The 19,748-nt window shown below is 36.8% G+C and overlaps 1 protein-coding gene across 1 annotated transcript; it reads left to right on the top strand.

Moving 5' to 3' along the window:
- Nucleotides 1–385: 385 nt before the first annotated feature.
- Nucleotides 386–18,817, top strand: LOC145984414 (uncharacterized). The gene is made up of 3 exons (XM_083118078.1): nucleotides 386–517; nucleotides 8,778–9,223; nucleotides 18,448–18,817. Exons 1-3 carry the CDS (start codon nucleotides 466–468, stop codon nucleotides 18,637–18,639), a joined length of 690 nt encoding a protein of 229 aa, XP_082974204.1. The 5' UTR covers nucleotides 386–465; the 3' UTR covers nucleotides 18,640–18,817.
- The last annotated feature ends 931 nt before the right edge of the window (nucleotides 18,818–19,748 follow it).

The following is a 19,748-nucleotide window of genomic DNA, read 5'->3' as shown; positions in this document are numbered from 1 at the left end:
GGAATGGGGTTAAGAAAGAAATTCACAAGTTATGCGCAAAGCCATGTGTTTCTGTTAGGAAATTTTCTTTTAGCGTGTATTGTTACTCCGGTCCTCATTTTGCCATCTTTTCCTTTTTTAGAAGATATATGTTCCCCACCAACCCTGCCTTGGGCACGCCACTGAAAGTAAGAACAAATAAAATATATACACTGCGAAAGCATGTAATACAATATACCAGTTTCTTATTACTGAATTACACAAGGTGAATTTATTCGTTGCAATAACATGAATATCTATATGTGATAAATCATCTGAATATTTTCGTCAAAGATACTGGTTTAATTTTTTAATGTGAATGGATATTATGGTAATCGTGTTGTATACAGGAGAAGCTCTACAGAAATGCGCGGCGAGGTTAGCCTACTTGACCATCTCTTGCTGCGTGTGATTTAGTTTTATTTTGATAATTTTTATAAGTGCAACATGTCAACAGCAAAAGATGAACGACCATCCAGTTCTTTTTGTTCAACAGAAGGTAAATATTGAAGGCGTTCATTAATTAATTAATATTACACAAACTATATGTTCAGCATTACACACTGAACACGTGAAGAAAGCATCTTTTTTGGTTTTTGTGAAACATTGACATTTGACGTTACAAAATTGAAAATATGAATTTCTTTGTAAATGTAATATTCTTTAAATAAACGTATTTTGACAAATTTGGTTATGTAGATTTGTTACGGCACGTTTGACCGACAACAGTTCCCTTTAAGAATTGCGCCGAATTTTCTTAATCGATAGATTTCGATGTTTTATGCAACATAAAATTTATTTCAGGTAACGGAAACCCAATGTAACACGAGATGTTTAATTTAAAAGTGTGGCTTGTGTAATTAAGAACCTATTCTGGACTACTTTCACCTTCTTTTACTCTTAATAACAGTTTCATGCACACACAAAAAGCGATGCCTCCCCTCAAAACACATACACTTGCAACTAACACTACCAAACCTAACATAAAGACACATGAAACTTAACAGTCCTTCCCTTGACATTACAGCCCTTGTAGTAGCCTTGTCAACCATACCAGTCGATTCCTCTCTGCATTGTGCATTTTGTCTCCATTATCTCGCCATGCATCTGATCTTGGGTCGATCTCTTCTTTGTCTGCCTTCAGGTTTTTTGGGGAACAAACCAAATGAAAACATAACATCACTATCAGCATTCAACCTAACACTCCTAACATGCATATATATGTATATATATATATATATATATATATCATAAGCATCAAATTGAACTCCTAAACTAAACTAACAAATCATACTATTGGTAATGGTTCTAAATGTTCAATGATTTTTCAAGTTTTATAGGAGTATTAGGGAGTGCTTTAGAATATTTGAAATCATTTTGGTAAAAATTTACTATTCCACAAACACCTGTAACTTCTTTGTTTTGTCACTTTTAACATTCGTACTTACCTATCTGCTTCGCGGAACATTCTTTAAGGTGTATTCAGGTTTTTTTTGATGAAAGTAATGTCAATTTTTCACATTACGAGTATTTCTTTATTTGCATTGTCTCGCTTGCGTATGACACAGTATGGCGCGTACACCTTCGTAGATAATTGCTTGTGTTTTGTCGATTTTCATTCGGTATCCAGTCTTTCCAACCTTCATAACCCAAAATACACTCGTGAAGAAATCTGATGTAATTTTTTTCACAATTTTTTAATTTTTTTTTTTACTTCTTCGCATTGTTTTACGAACAAAATTTTAACTATGCTTGTTTAACCTAACCTAACCTTGCCGGAAATGGTTCATGGGGCTATCCACCAATGGTTTGTGGGTCTCTTGGTATGAATTTCACCACGCATCCATGACACATCATGTTTGTATTTTTGGTTGAAAACACTGCATCCCAATGAACATCAACAAAACGTAAGCACAATGCGTGATGATCTACAAAGGTATACGCGCCAAAGGCTATTGTCCGTCGGAGAATTAATTTTCAATAAAAAACATGAATTTCCGCTATAATACATACCCACATGACAGAAAACACTTTCCAGATATTAGACAATGCTACAGGAACTTATTACCGTGTAGTTTTTTGTGTAAAAATGAAGAAATCTGTTTGCGGGTACTTATTTACTATCCGTTGGATAGATTTCTACAGAAGAAACTACTTACCGTAATAAGTTCCTGTAGTATTGTCTAACATCGGGAAGGTGTTGTGTGTGACATTCAGGTAATTTTTCCGTATCCTGGAAACGGATTTCTTCAAATTTAAAAGTTTGGGGCTTAGTTGGGGTCAGGTGACTCCGGCCAATTTCGAACATGCCTTTAACAGGGAGTCTATAGAAAAAGCCGGGGAGCCGGAGCAGAGGTGGGGCCGCATTAGCAGTTGGGGGTGGTAAGTCATTTACCCCAGGGGCGGAGCCCAGAATCGGTGGGAAATTTGAGTCAAAAATTTCAAACTAAAATAATTTTTTTGTTTAAATTTCGCACCAATTCCGGGATGGATAGCCCCAAAAACCATTCACGGAATGTTCCGCGAAGCAGATAGGTAAGTACGAATGTCAAAAATTGATGGAACTCGGAAGTTATAGGTGTCCGACGGATAGTAAACTTTTACCAAAAAACAAATTATTTATGTTGAAAAAAAATATTTAAAATTACCTTATGCAAGCATGCACACGTCTCATGGAAAGGTATTCTTCGTTGACAACCAGTAGAAGTAAATCGGAACCTTAGTAGAATGCATTTAGGGACTTTATTTTAATGCTAAGAGAACCAAACCTGACCTGCCTAACCTAACCACGAAAGCATATATTGAACAAAATCTTAGTAATCACTAAAACTCCGCAGTATGTGTTAAATCAAAATCGAACCATGTAAAAATTGCATTTGTAGAATGACGAAATTGCAATAAAACAAAAGGAACTTGGGCCAAAATGCATATGTACCATAATTAGTTCGGAATTAAACAATCCGAACTTGGTCCACATCATTATATGTACAGGGTTCTCACACACCTGGAAAACCTGGAAATCTCAGGGAATTTGAAAAAAATATAAACCTCAGGGAAATCTCAGGGAAAATCTTGTAATTGATTAATGGTTCCCAATGAAGCAAAACTGAGGGATTATAATATGCTCCTGTCTGTGGATAATCCAAGCTGTTGTAGCATTTCTCTTTCAGCAAGGAACTCATATCTATTTGTTTGTCTGTTTCTTGTTTTTAAATGTGATTCCAGGGCTGGTGACCAAGTGTATACATACCCTCATAAATTTTGCGCTTTTTAAAATTTAATTAACCGATTTCGATCTTTTACATGACGTAAAATATATTTCAAGATCTGGAAAACACATAATAAAGATAACTTGATGTTTAAAGTTAACCAGTGTTCATCTGATTTCCCTTATTAGGGAGTAGTTTTAAGTTTTTCTTCCTTCTTTTTTTTTTTTTTTACAAAAAGACATCTTGAACAATGCAAAAAATAGTTTTAAATTAATGCAAATTGATGTCAGCGATTCTGACAACTTGATTCCTTTGACAAATATTGATATTGGAATTAGTGCCAAAGCTGCTTTGGAAGCTAAAGAGGTGAATGAAAAGGAGAAGCTTATTTTTTTACTAGCTACAGAATTTTTTGCAACCAACAACAGAGAAGATTGTGGAACGTAGTCCCCTTAAGTTCAGGTTAGTGAGAGCCGCTAGTTGTTTAGTTCTGAAGCAAATGACTCGGTTTCCAAAGCGATGTGCTCAGCAGGTGCAGGTATTAGATACGAAGAAGCATTGCAGAAGATGAGAAAGAAATGTGATCACAAAGAAAACAAAAGGAAAGAAATGAAACTTAAAGCAAGTGAGATCCGTGCTTTACAAGCAAAACAACAAGAGATGCAACAAGAAGCAAAGGCTATTGCAGAACAATTAAAAAAAACTTGAAGCTTCTGAGAAGTAAATTTTCTTAATTTGTTTGTCTTAACTATTATTGTATGCATTACAGATTAATTGATATTGTATCCATTTATAAACATCCATGAAAAGTGTGAAAATATTTCAATGTTCTATATCAGATATGTTAGAAATTGTTTCAGAGTTGTTTAAAGTTCTAGAAAACTGGTCATCTTTGTTCTTAATTACATGCAAAGAAGAGTAATTTTATTTTATTATTGAACTAGTTTTGTTATTTGCATCAGAAAACAACAGTAATAAAGAAGGTGAGGATGGTATGGCTATGAGGGGAAATGGAGGAGGCCATTGTAAAATTATAGTAGTCATTTTCTGTGCATTCAATACTCTGGAAAGAAAATTGAGGATTCTGGAAAACTCAGGGAAATCTCAGGGAAAATGGATTTGGAGTTTGTGTGGGAACCCTGTATGTAACACTCTTAACCAAATAAAATCTAGTCAAGGAATATTCAAAAATATTTAGAAAATATATAGTTTCTACCCTGTGGTTGCCAGGTGAATTGATTTGCTTTATTTTATTTTGCTTTTTTGTGCCACTTTTTGCTAATCTGCGAAGATGGCGATGAATTATGATATGATGAAATTGATGAATGGACACTCACAAACATCCATGCCCAGGCCGGGATTCAAACCTGGGACCCCTGATGCCATTGTGTGCTGTGCTAACCACTCTACCATGGGGGCCGGTGGTTGCCAGGTGAAATGTGTAAAGTGGTACACAAATGATGTACTGCAAACAGTCACAATAATATCCCAGACCAGTTTCCTATTGTTTTTTTTAAAATGAAATATATTGGTAGTGCGCACACACATAACCTGACCTGGAAAGACACATGGAAATTCTAACAGCATTAACCCTAACACCCCTAACCTAAGAAAGAAATAATATCAGTACTGCAATCATGCTCACATACAAAATTCACCTCCACTAGTGACCCACCTTGCAGAACACAGCAAATTCTGGCCCATGTCCACTTTTGGGAAAGGTACCCACTTTAGGTTGGCATAGGGGTCATGCACCACGGGAGGTCCAAACTTGCCCAATTTCAAAACTGCATTTTTTCACATGAACGTCCAGGCCTCCAAAATGCGATATTGGCTGAACTAACATATCTACATAATTATTTCCTATTGAAGGACTTTGTAACATTTATCCTGTCTGCATGAGTGTTTACAAGAGTTCAGACATGGGGTTACTACTGCAGGGTTACTTCTGACTGGGAGATGGAAGGGGTCTTCTCCTTGGGACTGCTCTTTTCATATAATTTCTATGTTGTGGGCAAGCTGAATAACCACTCAAATGACCAAACTACCTCTCTCAATCTTTGGAAACCTCAGAACCATGTGGCAAGTTTCTCCAGAAAAACTGAGAGTTTTGTCACTTCCCCAATTGCCAAAAAGGTGACTTACATAATCTTATTATAATTGAACCTTTGTAACAGGTCTCTCTATGCTCTTGATCTTGATATACATAGCCGTTTGCATTTGGTGAACCTGCAGATTGCTGCCTTGAGATATTTACAAGGTGGCTACTCACCAGGAATTATGCATGAATTATATTGGCTTGCAACTTTTATTAATCCAAATCCCATTGAATTTATACATATTTATAAATGCCCTGACACAAGTTTTTCACAGTTTAACTTTTATATTTATCAAGGAAGGAAAAGAAAGCTGCGTGGAAAATAAAACTTAATTCCCTTAGTCTGTTTTATTTGTTAGTGTCCTTTGCAGAACAATCTACCTGACAGATGGAAGATTATTGCAATATATCTTGAAGTTTATTAGGTCAATTTTAGTTTGAAATTCTTGTACAATTAACAATTTTTCGTAGGTTAATATAGGGTGGGCCATTGGCTGGCTTCTTTTTAAAATTGCGATAAAATAAACACCGTGCAATGTTTTTCGAAGTTTGTTGCTTTATTGACAAGAGTACACCTTCCGATTAGTTATGGAATATAATTTCATTGAAATGGCTGCCTCAGCTCGCTTGGCAGTAGCCCATCCTGGCAACCCAATTTTGCAGGACATTATCGATGGTTTGTGGCTCTATTGCACGAATAGCATGATCAATATTGTGTTTAAGTGCCTGAATCGATTCTGGATTGTCAGCATAACATCGATCTTAAACTTCACCCCACACAAAAAAGTCCAATGGCATCAAATCGTAGCTTTGTGGAGGCCAAGCAACATCACCAAAAGGGCTGATTACACTCTCATTGAACTGTGCGCAAAAGAGCGATTGTTGGATGACTTGTGTGGCACGTAGCGCCATCCTGGTGGAACCAAAGCTTGCTCACGTCTAAGTCAGCAATTGCTGGAAAAAAGAAATCAGTTATGATTCCTCTGTAGCGCTCTCCGTTGACCGTAACGTTGTTGCCATCGTCATCCAACAATGGATGCAAACAATGAAGCAAAATGGACCAATAATGCCACCACTCCACAAACCATACCAAACAGTCGCACATGGAGGATGCAGTGGCCTCCCTACGATGACGTGTTGGTTTTCCGAGTCCCAAATATGGCAGTTTTGCTTGTTGACATAGCTGGCCAGATGGAAATGCGCCTTATCCGAAAAGATTATTTTTTTGAGCAAAATCGACGCCACGTTCGAGCTGCTCTAAAGCCCACACAGAGAAGCAATAACGAAGTGGCTGGTCATTTTGCTTCCATTCCCGAGTAAGTTGCACCTTTGTAAGCGAATAATCCAAGGTCATTTGCAGAAGTCTCCTGAGGCTAGTGCAGCTAATATTCAGTTGCTGAGATCTGTGGCGAGTTGAAGTTCTCGTGTTTCGGCGCACACTTTCGGTAACAGCAGCAATATTCTGAATTGAGCACACTGGATGAACACAAGGATAACTTGTGTTATCACTTAGCATGCCACTGTCACAAGCTTTCATATAGCTGGCACGGTTGGTGCATTATTTCGTCCGAAACTTCTTTTCAACATTCACACTGTTTCGGCAACACAGCACTCACTTTGGAAATAAGTTTTCAATATTTCCCACCGTTGTTCCAGCGTAAAACGATTCATTTCGTACCGCGGAGATATGTTACTGTGTTTCTGTCAAGGTTTTGAGCGCGAATGAACTGTCAGTGTCAAAATACATATACTTTAAAAAGAAACCACCAGATGACCCACCCTTTATGTACCGTAACACTTGTGACTTGTGTTTGTACCGTGCGTCCATTTCGATCTGCAGCCGAGAGATCGGGAGAAGCGTGGCGGGCAGCACTGATGGAGATGCCGACATTTGCGGCCTGAAATGCCCGCTTATTTTTATGGACATATGCAGACATTTATATAAATATTGCAAAACGAGCACTAACCTGTGTTATAAGAGTATGGTTTTAATTTTAGTAGCTTAGTGACTGTATGTGCCGATGATTTTGACACGCCCACCTCTTGTGAAACACGGCGTAGAGGTTTGTTTGGAGAACGTTCTAACGCTGCACCAATATCATCGAGTTTTGCTTCGGTTAGAATCCGTCGTTTTTGCTTAGGTGTTTTAAAATTTAACGATACAGTTTCTCGTAATTTAAGGACAAGATGTCTAACCGTATCTCTGTGTGGAGTTGAAACGCATGGGAATTTCTGTACAAATTACCTACACACGTCTCTACACGAGTTTGTTTTCACGTAGGTACGTGTCATACATAAAAAAATCTTTGTTCTAACGTGAATCTTGCGGCTGGCATTCCAATCGTCTCACTGACACGTCACACATACACACTACAATAACACAAACAAGTAACTGCAAGTAACCAAGAATAACACTTTTGCGCACAGTACGAAATTAGCACACTCTTGGTTTACATTGCTCGCCACTATATTTACAACTCTGTCTTCATCTAGTCGCGAAGGAACAAAAAACTCGAGCTCGGATATTTCGGATTGCGAGGAAGCTCACGAAAACCATTCAATTTTATCGGTTTTGTCTGCAGTGTAATACTGATACAGTGTTGCACATTCGAAACCTCCAAACGATTCCCATCGCCACAAAACTCTTTCAAGGATATAAACTTAAGCAGGACGTTACTGATCAAAACCATGATTAAAATGCTTTTTTATCTGTGGCTCTTAACATCGTTTCTATAGCGTATTTATTTGTGTATATAAGAGCAGAACTTGGATGAATTACAGAAGAACTTTTGCATGTTATAACACAGGTTAGTGATCGTTTTGCAATATTTATATAAATGTCTGCATATGTCTATAAAAATAAGCGGGCATTACAGGCCGCAAATTTCGGCATCTCCGTCAGCGCCGCCCGCCACGCTTCTCCCGATCTCTCGGCTGCAGATCGAAATGAACGCACGGTAGATGTATTTCGAGTTTGAATATGTGAAATGGTAAATGTAAACTCCGAACCATAAATTAAATATTTTAGATATATGCACCGTTTAATTGGATTTAATTAAAATCTTTGGATACATTGTAATCACAATGATTCTTTATATTGTTAGTTTTGAGTGTGTGTGTGTGTGTGTTTGGGGGTGAGAGGCGGTAATACATAAGGTTGAAATAGAGAGAACATCTACTTGTATCCTTAAATTTTTAAAAAATTCACCTTGAAAACTGGGAAGTAGACTTGAATTTTATCATGGTCCCAGAGTGGCTAACCTGATTTAACTTTAAATATATGTTTGTGAGCCCCTTTTTCTGTGTGTGCATGATTTTTGGGAGTGATTTTCTAACAACTGTTATAAGTTTCAGTATATCTAGTTTGAAGTAGAGATGTGACAAAGCTTGTTTCCAATGTATGAACATGTATTGCATTTTGATTAGTGATATTTCTGTTTCTGATTTTTCAGAAAAGGAGAAAATTGTTAAGAAAATGATGAAGAAGAGAAGGAATAGTAAAAACACAATGCCAAAAACTTACTATGTTCAGCCGAGTCCTCTGTTAGAGAGAGTTAAGGCATTCCTTCCACAGTTGGAAGCAGCCAACTCAAAAATGGTGTTGAATAGTGCAGATATAGTTATTGAAGATCTTGAAGATAGTGATGATGACAGTTTAGATGAAACTAATTATTCTGTGACAAAAGATAGTAGTAATGATAGTGTTTGTCCAATGGATGACATTGATAAAAAAGAAGATAGTGAAGTTCTTAATGTTGGTGGAGAAAAGTGTTCAGAAGAACTCAGAAGGAAAGATGATTCTCCAGGTAAAGCAGAAGAACATGTACAGTCTCTCAGTGAAACAGAGAAAACAGCAAGTCCAAAGGAAGATCTAAGTGGAAGCCCTTTAATAGAAATGGTAAGATTATTACAATGACCATGTATTTTTTCATATACTGCATTATGGGATATCTGACACTGTGGTTTAAGTATATATCACACTACATCTGGAAAACATGTCACTGTTTTAATACATGGTTTTCTGAAGGTGTGATATTTTTTCAACATACAGTGAGTGTAAAAAGTGTTTGGACACCATTGATGGTACGTAAACAAGGGGTCCGCTCAGGGTTGTGGGTACAGGTAGGCGAGTGGAATGAAAACCACATTATTCTACCTCATATACTTGTTTATCTGATACAACAGGAAAATACAAAATATAAAAAATAAACCATCTATAAACAATAATAACGAAAATATTACATATTTTGAACACAAAAAGTCTTTGGACACTTGCCATTCTTGACCATATTTTCTGCAAAAACAAAAGCATTTAATATTTTGTTGGATTTCCTTTGGCACGAATCACTGCCTGGAGCCTGTCTGGTACAGATTTAACCAGATCTGCAGTAATCTGAGGTGAAATGGCATTCCATTCTTCCTGCAATACTAATTTTAGGTCGGATTTGCTGGATATGTTTCTTTTTCTTATCTGTTTCTCTAATACACTCCATAAATTTGCTATGGAGTTCAGATCTGGGGATTGAGGGGGTGTGTGAAGTTGTTTTGGGGTGTTATATAACAGCCACAATTTTGTATTAAGGGCGGTATGCTTAGGATCGTTGTCCTGTTGAAACAAGTAATCATTACCCAAGTTCATTTGAGCCACACTAGCGCTCAAATTATTCTTCAATATATCAATGTAAATGTACTGATCCATCGTTCCCTCTATGAAATGCAACTTGTCGACCCCAGCAGCACTCATACAAGCCCATACTGTGTTTGACAGTTGGAAGTTTCGCAGCTCAAACTCTGCATTTCTTTGCCGTCATACCATATGACTACCATCCGACCCAAATAAGTTGAATTTGCTTTCGTCCGAAAAAATGACCTTGTTCCAGAAGTCTGCATCGTAATCGCGATGATATAGGGTAAATTTGAGGCATTTCTTTCTGCTTATTGCATTAACCCAAAATTTCTTCCTTGCCACTCGTCTATGGTAGGCATTTCGTCGGCATACATTACGAACTGTACTGGAGGAAACTTGCTCATCTCGGTCTTGAAGGCTTGCAGCCAACGTCGGAGCACTAGTTTTGGGGTATTTTTTTATAGTTCGCAAAATAAACCATTCGTCTTGCACAGAAAGCACTCTTGGTCGTCCACTCCTCGGCTTATTTTCTACTGTTTCTCTTTCGCCAAAGTGATCTTTGATTACGTGCACTGTTGATTTAGGAATTCCAGACAAGAGTGACTTTTCCCGTAATGATTTGCACTGATTGTGAAGCCGGATAACTTGCCGACGTTAAAAAATGGTAAACTCTCTCCTTCTGGGACCCATGTTGCACTATCGTGTTCAATGACGCAGAGCTCTTGCTGGTACTGAGACTTGCGAACTGACAGCCTCGAACCCAGAGGTTGAATGGGTCAGTAGTACGTATATGGCAGTCCAGGTTTATTGATCGTGTTTCACTGAGGTCCTTTTTAATGTTTTTTTACTAAGTGTCCAAAGATTTTCTGTGCCCATAATTTGTGGCATTTTTGTTATAATTGTTCATGGATTGTTTATGTTTTGATATTTTTATTTCGTTGTTTTGCCAAGAAAGAAATAATTTGAATTCAATTAATTATTAAATTAAATTTACACATTTATCCCGCTTACCTACCACCATCCAGAACGCCAAGAGAATCCATTATTAATGTAACTACTGCAGTGTCCAAACACTTTTTACACTCTTACACTCACTGTATTTCATAAAAGCAGCAGAGCATAATTCATTCTTTTACATTATTTTTTCATGTAGAAAGTAGCATTAACCCTTAGACACCGAGGCTGATTTTCCAGGTATTTGCACTAACGCCGAGCGTGTTTTCAGCAGGAAATTTGAAATTCTGCATGCTTCCAAATAAAATTTTATATTTCCATGACTAAGAACTTTAGAGGTACAAATGATCGTTTTGTTCAGTATACTTTGGGCTATAATCCTGATGGAAAAAAAATAATTCCGTAATCAGTTAGAAGAAGAAGAAAAAGGGAAAATAATTATTTTTTACACAAAATTTGTATTCAGTATACTTTGGGCTATAATCCTGATGGAAAAAAAAATTCCGTAATCAGTTAGAAGAAGAAGAAAAAAGGGAAAATAATTATTTTTTACACAAAATTTGAAATTCATCGAACCCCCACGCAGGTTACACCAGAATGTGAACTCCAAAAGGCACCCGCATAATGACTGGTATATTTGCAATTGATGTGGAAAAAAATATGCTGGTATATTTGCCATTGATGTGGAAAAAAAAGTATGTACTTATTGCTGATACTTTAGGAGAAAAAATAATTCAATACACTAACACCGAGCGTGTTTTCTGCAGGAAATTTGAAATTCTGCATGCTTCTAAATTAAATTTTATATTTCATATTTTATATTTAATTTTATATTTAGCTACTAATTGTTAATTACATACCTCTAGACTCATGCAGAACTCAAAACATGTATATCTGAATATTATCCGAGACACAGTATGTCCAAAAAGTCACACACTACAAGAAAAAGCTCCTTGTGATAATATGTCAAAAGCTGATATTGGTGCAAATACCTGCTGTGACAATATGTCACACCCCTGTATTTAAGGGTTAAAGGAATAGTTGCAATTTCCAGTTTCATTCTATGTGCCTAGTTATTTTAATATGTATTACATAAACACATCCCGTGTATACACTTTTTTATTTTACATGCCAGATCTACAGCACTTAACATACACAATATACAGTGAAACCTGCTTTAAAATGGAATCAGAAGGAACCAGAACATTGTCCCCCTAAAGCCAGCTTCTGTTAATGTAGCTGTAATGTATAAAAATTGAGATGGAATTACATAGGTACAGTATTTAATTTGAACACAACAAAACACTACTTTTTCCAGTAGTGTTCCATGTTTTTTTTGCACACAGTTTATGGTAAATTTCTGTATGTCCAGCATCGTGTCGGAAATGATTTAATATGAAGCTAGAAAACCTATGAAAATAACATTGACGATTTTCCATATTTTGCAAGAAATTCGGGTAATGGTTCAGTGTGTTTTATGATTATTTTTTTTCAAATTCTCTTAGCAGAAAGACTAATTATTGTAAAATTTTGGAAATCATTGTCACATGAAAGTTGAACCTTCCTTAAAGTAACGAGCGCTGTTTGGATTTGAAAAAAAAAGTAATTTATGTTAAAAAAGAAAACCTTATAAATTATCTTATGCAAGCATGCATGCTTCCCATAGACAAGGTATTCTCCATTGACAAGTGACAGTAAATATCGTAGGCTAGTAAGAATGAATGTAGAAGTAAATCGGAACCTTGGTAGAATGCATTTAGGGACTTTATTTTAATGCTAAGAGAACCAAACCTGACCTGCCTAACCTAACCATGAAAGCATATATTGAGCAAATTCTTGAGTAATCACTAGAGGCACATATTTTTGGTAAATAAAAAAGTAAAATTTCGGTACAAAAACAGTGTCAATTTCGGGTTCAAAAGTGGTAAATAAAATGAAATTTTGCTGTTATAGCAGTGAAAAAGTGGCATATAAAATGACATTTTGGTTTTAAAAATTTGAATATAATCCCAAATTTGATTTAAAATTTGAAGAACTTTAAAAAGATCTAAGATCAATTACTTACGTGTGTGAGTATGATTTGTCGATCAAAACAATGTTCCTGAGGTCAGGACTGCCTCCTTCTTCAGGTTAATGCGTATTCTTAGGCACCAAACATGGTGTCACGTTAAGAAAGTGTTAGTTGAAGATACAGGTTAAAGCTACAATGCGGGTTCTTCAGTAAGTGTTTTTTTTACCATAACCTTTAACCTGTATCCTCAACTAACACTTTCTTAACGTGACACCATGTTTGGTGCCTAAGAATACACATTAACCTGAAGGAGGCAGTCTTGACCTCTGAAACGTTGTTTTGATCGACAAATCATACTCACACACGTAAGTAATTGATCTTAGATCTTTTTAAAGTTCTTCATTATTTAGCTGTGAGTAATACGCACATCACAATATGTTATTTAAAAATTGCACTATTAAACAAAATAAACATATCCCTTCTAATAGCACATTAAATCATTACCAGAATATTAAGTTTATTCCTGTATAAAGGGGTCCATTTTTGCTTCTCAAATGTTTGAAGCAGAATTTTTCGTGAATTGCATAACTCTCAGGTTACTTCAGACTTCAGAAAGTGTCCCGTCGGTATATAAATGGTAAATTTCGTGTTTGAGTCTATTTCACATCTTGCAGTTCATTCCGCATTATTTCATGACAGAATAAGGTAGGAAAATGCACCTCACACCTTTCAGAAACATTTAAAATTAACATTAGTGTGTGTTATTTTACATTTCGTGTTCTCGTCAAAAACAAAATATGCATGCCTCTAGTAATCGCTAAAACTCTGCAGTATGTGTTAACATACATAAATCGAAATGGAACTACAAAAATTGCATTCGTTGCATGATGAAATCACAATAAAACAAAAGGAACTTGGGCCGAAATTTGATTTTGTCCTTGCATAAATGATTGGGTTTTTCTTGTTTGTGGAGAGAGGCAGGCGCCAGGACTCCACAGTCTGCAATATTTGGTAATTTTAGTTTTATAACCATTGATGCAAGTCTACAAGATGTCTCGATTTAGTTGGGACAGTCCACTCTTTTTAATCCCTGTCCTGAGTTTTTTTGAACTGCAGTCACAATGAAAAAATTTAATTTTTCTTGGTTAACTCACATTCAGACATGTTATTCATTGCTAATACATATCATTTAATTTAAAAATATGTTATATTCTATACATAAAGTTATAATGGTTGTTCAGTGGTATTGGTAAATAGATTGGGTGCCAAAAATGCTGGAGGAGGACAGGGGCAATGACAGTTTACTCTTTTCTTGGTAGACAAGGCTTGGCATTAAGAGAACATACTATATTTCATTGAATAATTATCACACCCTGGTTTTTCAGTCCAGAAATTGGTTTATAACCTTTCATCTCTTAATCGTTGCATTGGCTCACCAGATAATGAAACCAATTATGAGAGAATACAGAGAGGATTAATTTTTTTAAAGTACGTACTTTGCAACGCTGTAGTAAATTTTGACTACAATAGTGTAATATAGTGTAATAAGTGTAATATTGTAATGCACAAATTAATAACAACTATTTTTTTTCAGACTAGAAAAATCTTTGCTACAAATTGATATGTCGATTTGGACTATTCAATTTTAACATATTCACGGTATTCTGTGCATCCTAATCTTGCACCAATGTAGCTTACACAGTAATAAATAAAGTGCCGGTGATGCCTGAACGATTTTTTTTTTAAAACTTCACATAATGAAGCTCCCCAATATTTTGCGAAAAAATTAGCATAAAATCTGTGAGGGTTATGCAGTGAAATGTGGTAGTGCAGGAGCAAAATTAGGGCCCCACGTGCCCATAATTGCTGCCCATGTTAGTAAAATTGCATTTTGGCTCGGGGCGAGATAGCGTGTGACTGCAGACATCCTTCTTATTTTTATGCAGGATCATTCCATACGAAACCATCCAATAGTGGTAATCATGACCATTTTAGGAAAAAAATCATTTTTATTATGGTACATAGGTTTGTACATGTTTCTACATATCAAAACCAATGTTCAAAAAAAAATTCTGTCCACTCCTGGGGTCGCCATTTTTCCATTATGGTGCATGGCTGTTTTTGCTCATGTAGCAGTTTACAGAAACCTTAATATCTCAAAAACCCTTAGTCCTAGAGACCTGAAACAAAATTAATTTTGTAGCTAATGATGTGTACTTTCTGTGATATTCGAGTATGTTTTTGCTGAAGATTGCATCCTATGTACGAAAATTATGGTGGAAATTTGGGTAACAATAGTTAAATTGAATTTTTAAACCAGATTTATTCAATGAAGGCTTGAATTTTTTTTGTGTAGATCTACTTGCAGGGTGTCTGCATATAAAATATCAGTGGTGAAAAATGCAACCCTTTTTTTCAGCATGGGCTTAAACATGGCCGTTTATGGAATTTTGATGGTTTTTGGGGTTAAATATCTCAGATGAGTCTTCATGAAAAAATCTGAAATTTGTCATCAAGGAAGTCCTGCATGAACCTAACTCTCAGTAAAAATCTCAACTTTTAGACTCAACTTGTTTGGTCTATGTGAGGTAACGTATATGATCTAATTTGTGACGTTGCAGAGTAAGGTTAAGCTACATGCATACCTAGAATAATGAAGCCTTTTCATTTTCTTTTTTAAATTTGGGTTAGAAAAGCTTCAGAGAATGTAGTAACAGAATTTTAATACTTGACTTACCAAAAATTGAAATGACAATTGAAGATCAGTGAAATCTCATTGCAAACGGTTTGCTTTATTTTTACCCATGTCCAGTTCCTTGAACTACTAACTAACAATGACTAATTTGACTAATATTAGTCAAATGACTAATTCAATTTATATTAGTTGAAAAAGTAGTAGACTAATTTTTTCAACTAATTAGTCAATATTTTGTTTCAACTAATGACCAATTAGTTGATGGTTCTATCACTATCTAGTGCTAGGTCTGACTGATATTACCATCGATGTGAATTTTGATATTTTTGTATAGTTTTAACATGATGTAACTGTACATGTGTGTGTCAGTAGCATGTATGACTTAATGGTGACGTGGTCACCTTGTAATCTAAGGTCCCAGGTTTGATACTCAGCGGACGCACATAGTTGCTTTGATCCCAGTTCAGACTAAATCCAGTCACAATTAGCCTTTCTGTGCACAAAGTGGACTTAAATAAACTAAAAGAAACACAAACTCAAGAAACATGCTTTGCGTGAATGCATGAAATTATTGTATTTCTTTGGCGGTAATAAACTTGGTGCAGTTAAACATTACTGGGGCATCAGTACCATGATGACAGTTGCATATTGTCTGGGCCAGACACGGATAGAAAGACCCTCTCTTTTTGTTTACTGTTAGTGAACTGGAGGGTGGAGGAGGTAATGAGTATGGGACAGGTCGTGCACCTGAGTTTGTTGCACTTGTGGGATGGGAGCGGTGGGTGTATTATGGACCAAGATGTTCTTGAGGGTTGGGGGCATCGGAAAACGACCCTAGGTTTGTCCCAAAAGATGTCTCTGTTGTCGGGATCACTGTGAAGGATTGGAAGGAGGGAGTGGATGGTGTGTTTGATTTTCAGGAGGTGCGGGTGGTATTGGGTGATCAGAGCGGGAGGGTTGGTTTTGGGTTGTATAGCATGGATGTGGGAGGTGGCCCTGGTTATTTGTTTGTTGATGAGGGTGGAGGGATAGCCCCGGTTGATTAGGGCTTGGTGCAGGCATAGGTTGTAGTTTTGGTGGGATGAGAGGGATTCTGTGCTACAGAATCATTCCTCAACAGCCGACCCTAACCACACAGTCCCAGCACCCACTTCCTGATTCAACTAGCCAACCTTGTACTCACCTGCAACAACTTCTGCTTCGGAGACCAGCATTACCAGCAAGTACGTGGCGCAGCCATGAGAACCAAAATGGCCCCCTCCTATGCAAACCTGTTCATGGGCAGGCTGGAACAAGAGTTCCTAGACTCCCAACAACTGAAACCACTCCTATGGCTCAGATTCATTGATTATATTATTCTCCTCTGGACACATGGCAAACCCTCCCTCACCACCTTTTTAAACCAACTTAACAACTTCACCACCCTCAAATTCACCTGGTTCCACTCCAGTGACCAAGTGATCTTCCTAGATGTGGATATCCACGTTATGGGAGACCACTTTGAAACATCCATACATATCAAACCAACCAACCACCTCCACTATCTTCACTACTCCAGCTCTCACCCCCACCACACCAAAAAAGCCATACCATTCTCGTTTGCCCTAGAGGCCAATGCCTCAACTTATCCCTCTCATCCTGCCAAAACTACAACCTACGCCTGCACCAAGCCCTAATCAACCGGGACTACCTCTCCATCCTCACCAACAAACAAATAACTAGGGCCACTTCCCACACCCGTGCTATGCAACCCAAAACCAATCCTCCCGCTCTGATCACCCAATACCACCCACACCCAGGGTTGTCATTTTTTTCGAAAAACCCAACCCGTGTGGGTTTCTTTTGTTTTTTCAGATGAAACCCAGGCAAAACTGGGTTTTATTGGTTTTTTACAGGTTATGTTTATAAATGTATGTATTTTAAAAATGAAATACATTTTCCCTTGATAGTAATATATTGGAACATTCAGTGTGTATTGTTTTAGTTCACTGAATCAAAAGCTATTTAATATTTTCTGTTAGCATAGTTAAGAATTGACAATCAAGATCACACACCTTGAAATGATTAAACTAAAAACATACATAACGCGTTCCGCGGCAGACCATTGATGGCCCAGGTCTACCTACCAACTGGGCCTCCCCGATGGCACAGTGGTAGCATCATCACCTTGCAATCAAGGGGTCCTGGGTTCGATACCCGGTGAAGGCATATAGTGGTTCGGATCCCACTTTAAACTGTAGGTCCAGTCCCGATTAGCCTTACTATGCATAAAGTGGACTTAAAACACCAAATAAATCAATCAATCAAATCTACCTACCAACTGCTGGCTGCACTCCCACCTGATCCTACTCTAAGGTGGGAGATATCCACCCAGTTATGGGGTGACGTGTGGTCAGTACGACGAACCCCCAGTCATCGGGGTAGTTTTTCATGACCGGGTTACGTTACTCATTCGTAGCTCCCTGATTTAATCATGATGGTGAGTGTTCGTTCACCAGTCTCATACACAGGCCGAAATCTCAGGAGACTCAAACCTGCACACGTCCCATTGCCAGAGCAGGACAAATGATTAAATTATCTAAAATACCATGTTCTGAAAAATTTGACCTATAGTTTGATTCTGCTCTTGCTGGATGGCGTAACATTAATAGATCTATGAGCAGTTCCCAGTGTTGTGCATTTGCAATACTATATTAATACTTGATAGCTGTGGTGGTTTAGTCAACCTCCACAGCTATCACAAATTCCATTTTTTTTGCAAGTCATAAATGTAAAAATATGATATTTGTGTATGCTTTCATATTTATTCCTATATGCATTTTTTACAAATTCCAGACACTTGCAGTAGTTCCAGAAATGATGAACATTATGCAAGAGGAGGAAGTAGAAGTGGAAAATATTTGTGCAAATTGTGAAACAGTGGATCAAGGTTCAGATGGTGATGATTTTGGAACACAGGTAACAGAAGAAAATATTAGACTTCCCACTATGAAAAAAACAAGCAAAACTTTAATTACAGAAATTTGAGCTTAAATTGTTCTATCGTAATTTTTACAACAAAAAAGTGTTTCCTATATTGTCGATATTTAGAGCCATGTATTGGTGGTAAATGAAGTAAAAAACCACTGTCCAGATTTATTTTCAGTATGTATAATGAAATCTCATTGTTATGATAAATAAAATTTATTGTTTGATTATAAACAAATACATTTTTTACCAGTGCTTGAAAAATTTTCTTCAAAGCTAGGTGCCAGTTCTGAATATCAGGCACCAGGAAACCACCTATTAGCAATTGTGCATACTACAGTATGTTTCAAAAGTCGCACAATCCAAACTTTAAAAATGTATATCGGTTTCTGCACTAAGCTAATCCTGTAGGCTATCACTGGGTTCATAAAGTTATGTTAGCATTTATCTAAATAAAAGCAATTACATTATTTAAAAACATTGTTAATTTGCTGAAAACATCAGAGAACTGATTTTCAACAATAAATACCAACTCTTAAAAAATGTGTGGGATCATCTGTTGGTGTTTGACTGGTTGTAAAACAGTTGCTTTGTGAGGTACAGCAGAAGCAGGGCATTTTTATTGGAAAATCTCTTGCACATGAGTGTAAGAATGAGTAGTAAAATACTCTTCAGCTATGCACACGCACTGCTCCAATGAATACGCCATGCTGAATCAATTAAAAAAACAGGTACAGTGAGCAAAGAGAATTCAATGTAACCAGGGGCAGCCTAGGATTCTCTCAAAAGAGTCCAATTTCGGCACAAAATCTTGATTTTCGATTTTTCACGTAAATGTATAGCCAATACTTAGCCACATGTTGCATGCGACTGTTGGCAATATTTCGACCTGCTAGTGTTGCCATATACGGAGATATGTCCCAAAAATGGCACTTTTCACTCAACTCATAAAATCGCCGATCAAAAAGTCATCAAATGTTGCACATGACCAATATTGGTCGCAAATGACAGACTGACATGGCATCAGTCATCAAATGTCTAATTATGACCCTTCGGAAATTTCTTACAAATTATTCTTACTCAGAAGTTCATTTCTGGAAAAATTTGAATGCTGCTTTCAGTCAGTTATTAATTTATATAATTTTCTGTACGGGGTGAACTGGTAATTT

This window comes from Lepisma saccharinum, chromosome 2 (assembly GCF_977018435.1).
Source record: "Lepisma saccharinum chromosome 2, izLepSacc3.1, whole genome shotgun sequence".
Classification (NCBI taxonomy): domain Eukaryota; kingdom Metazoa; phylum Arthropoda; class Insecta; order Zygentoma; family Lepismatidae; genus Lepisma; species Lepisma saccharinum.
The sequence above is the reverse complement of the archived record's forward strand: the minus strand, read 5'-3'. Positions and strand labels throughout refer to the sequence as shown.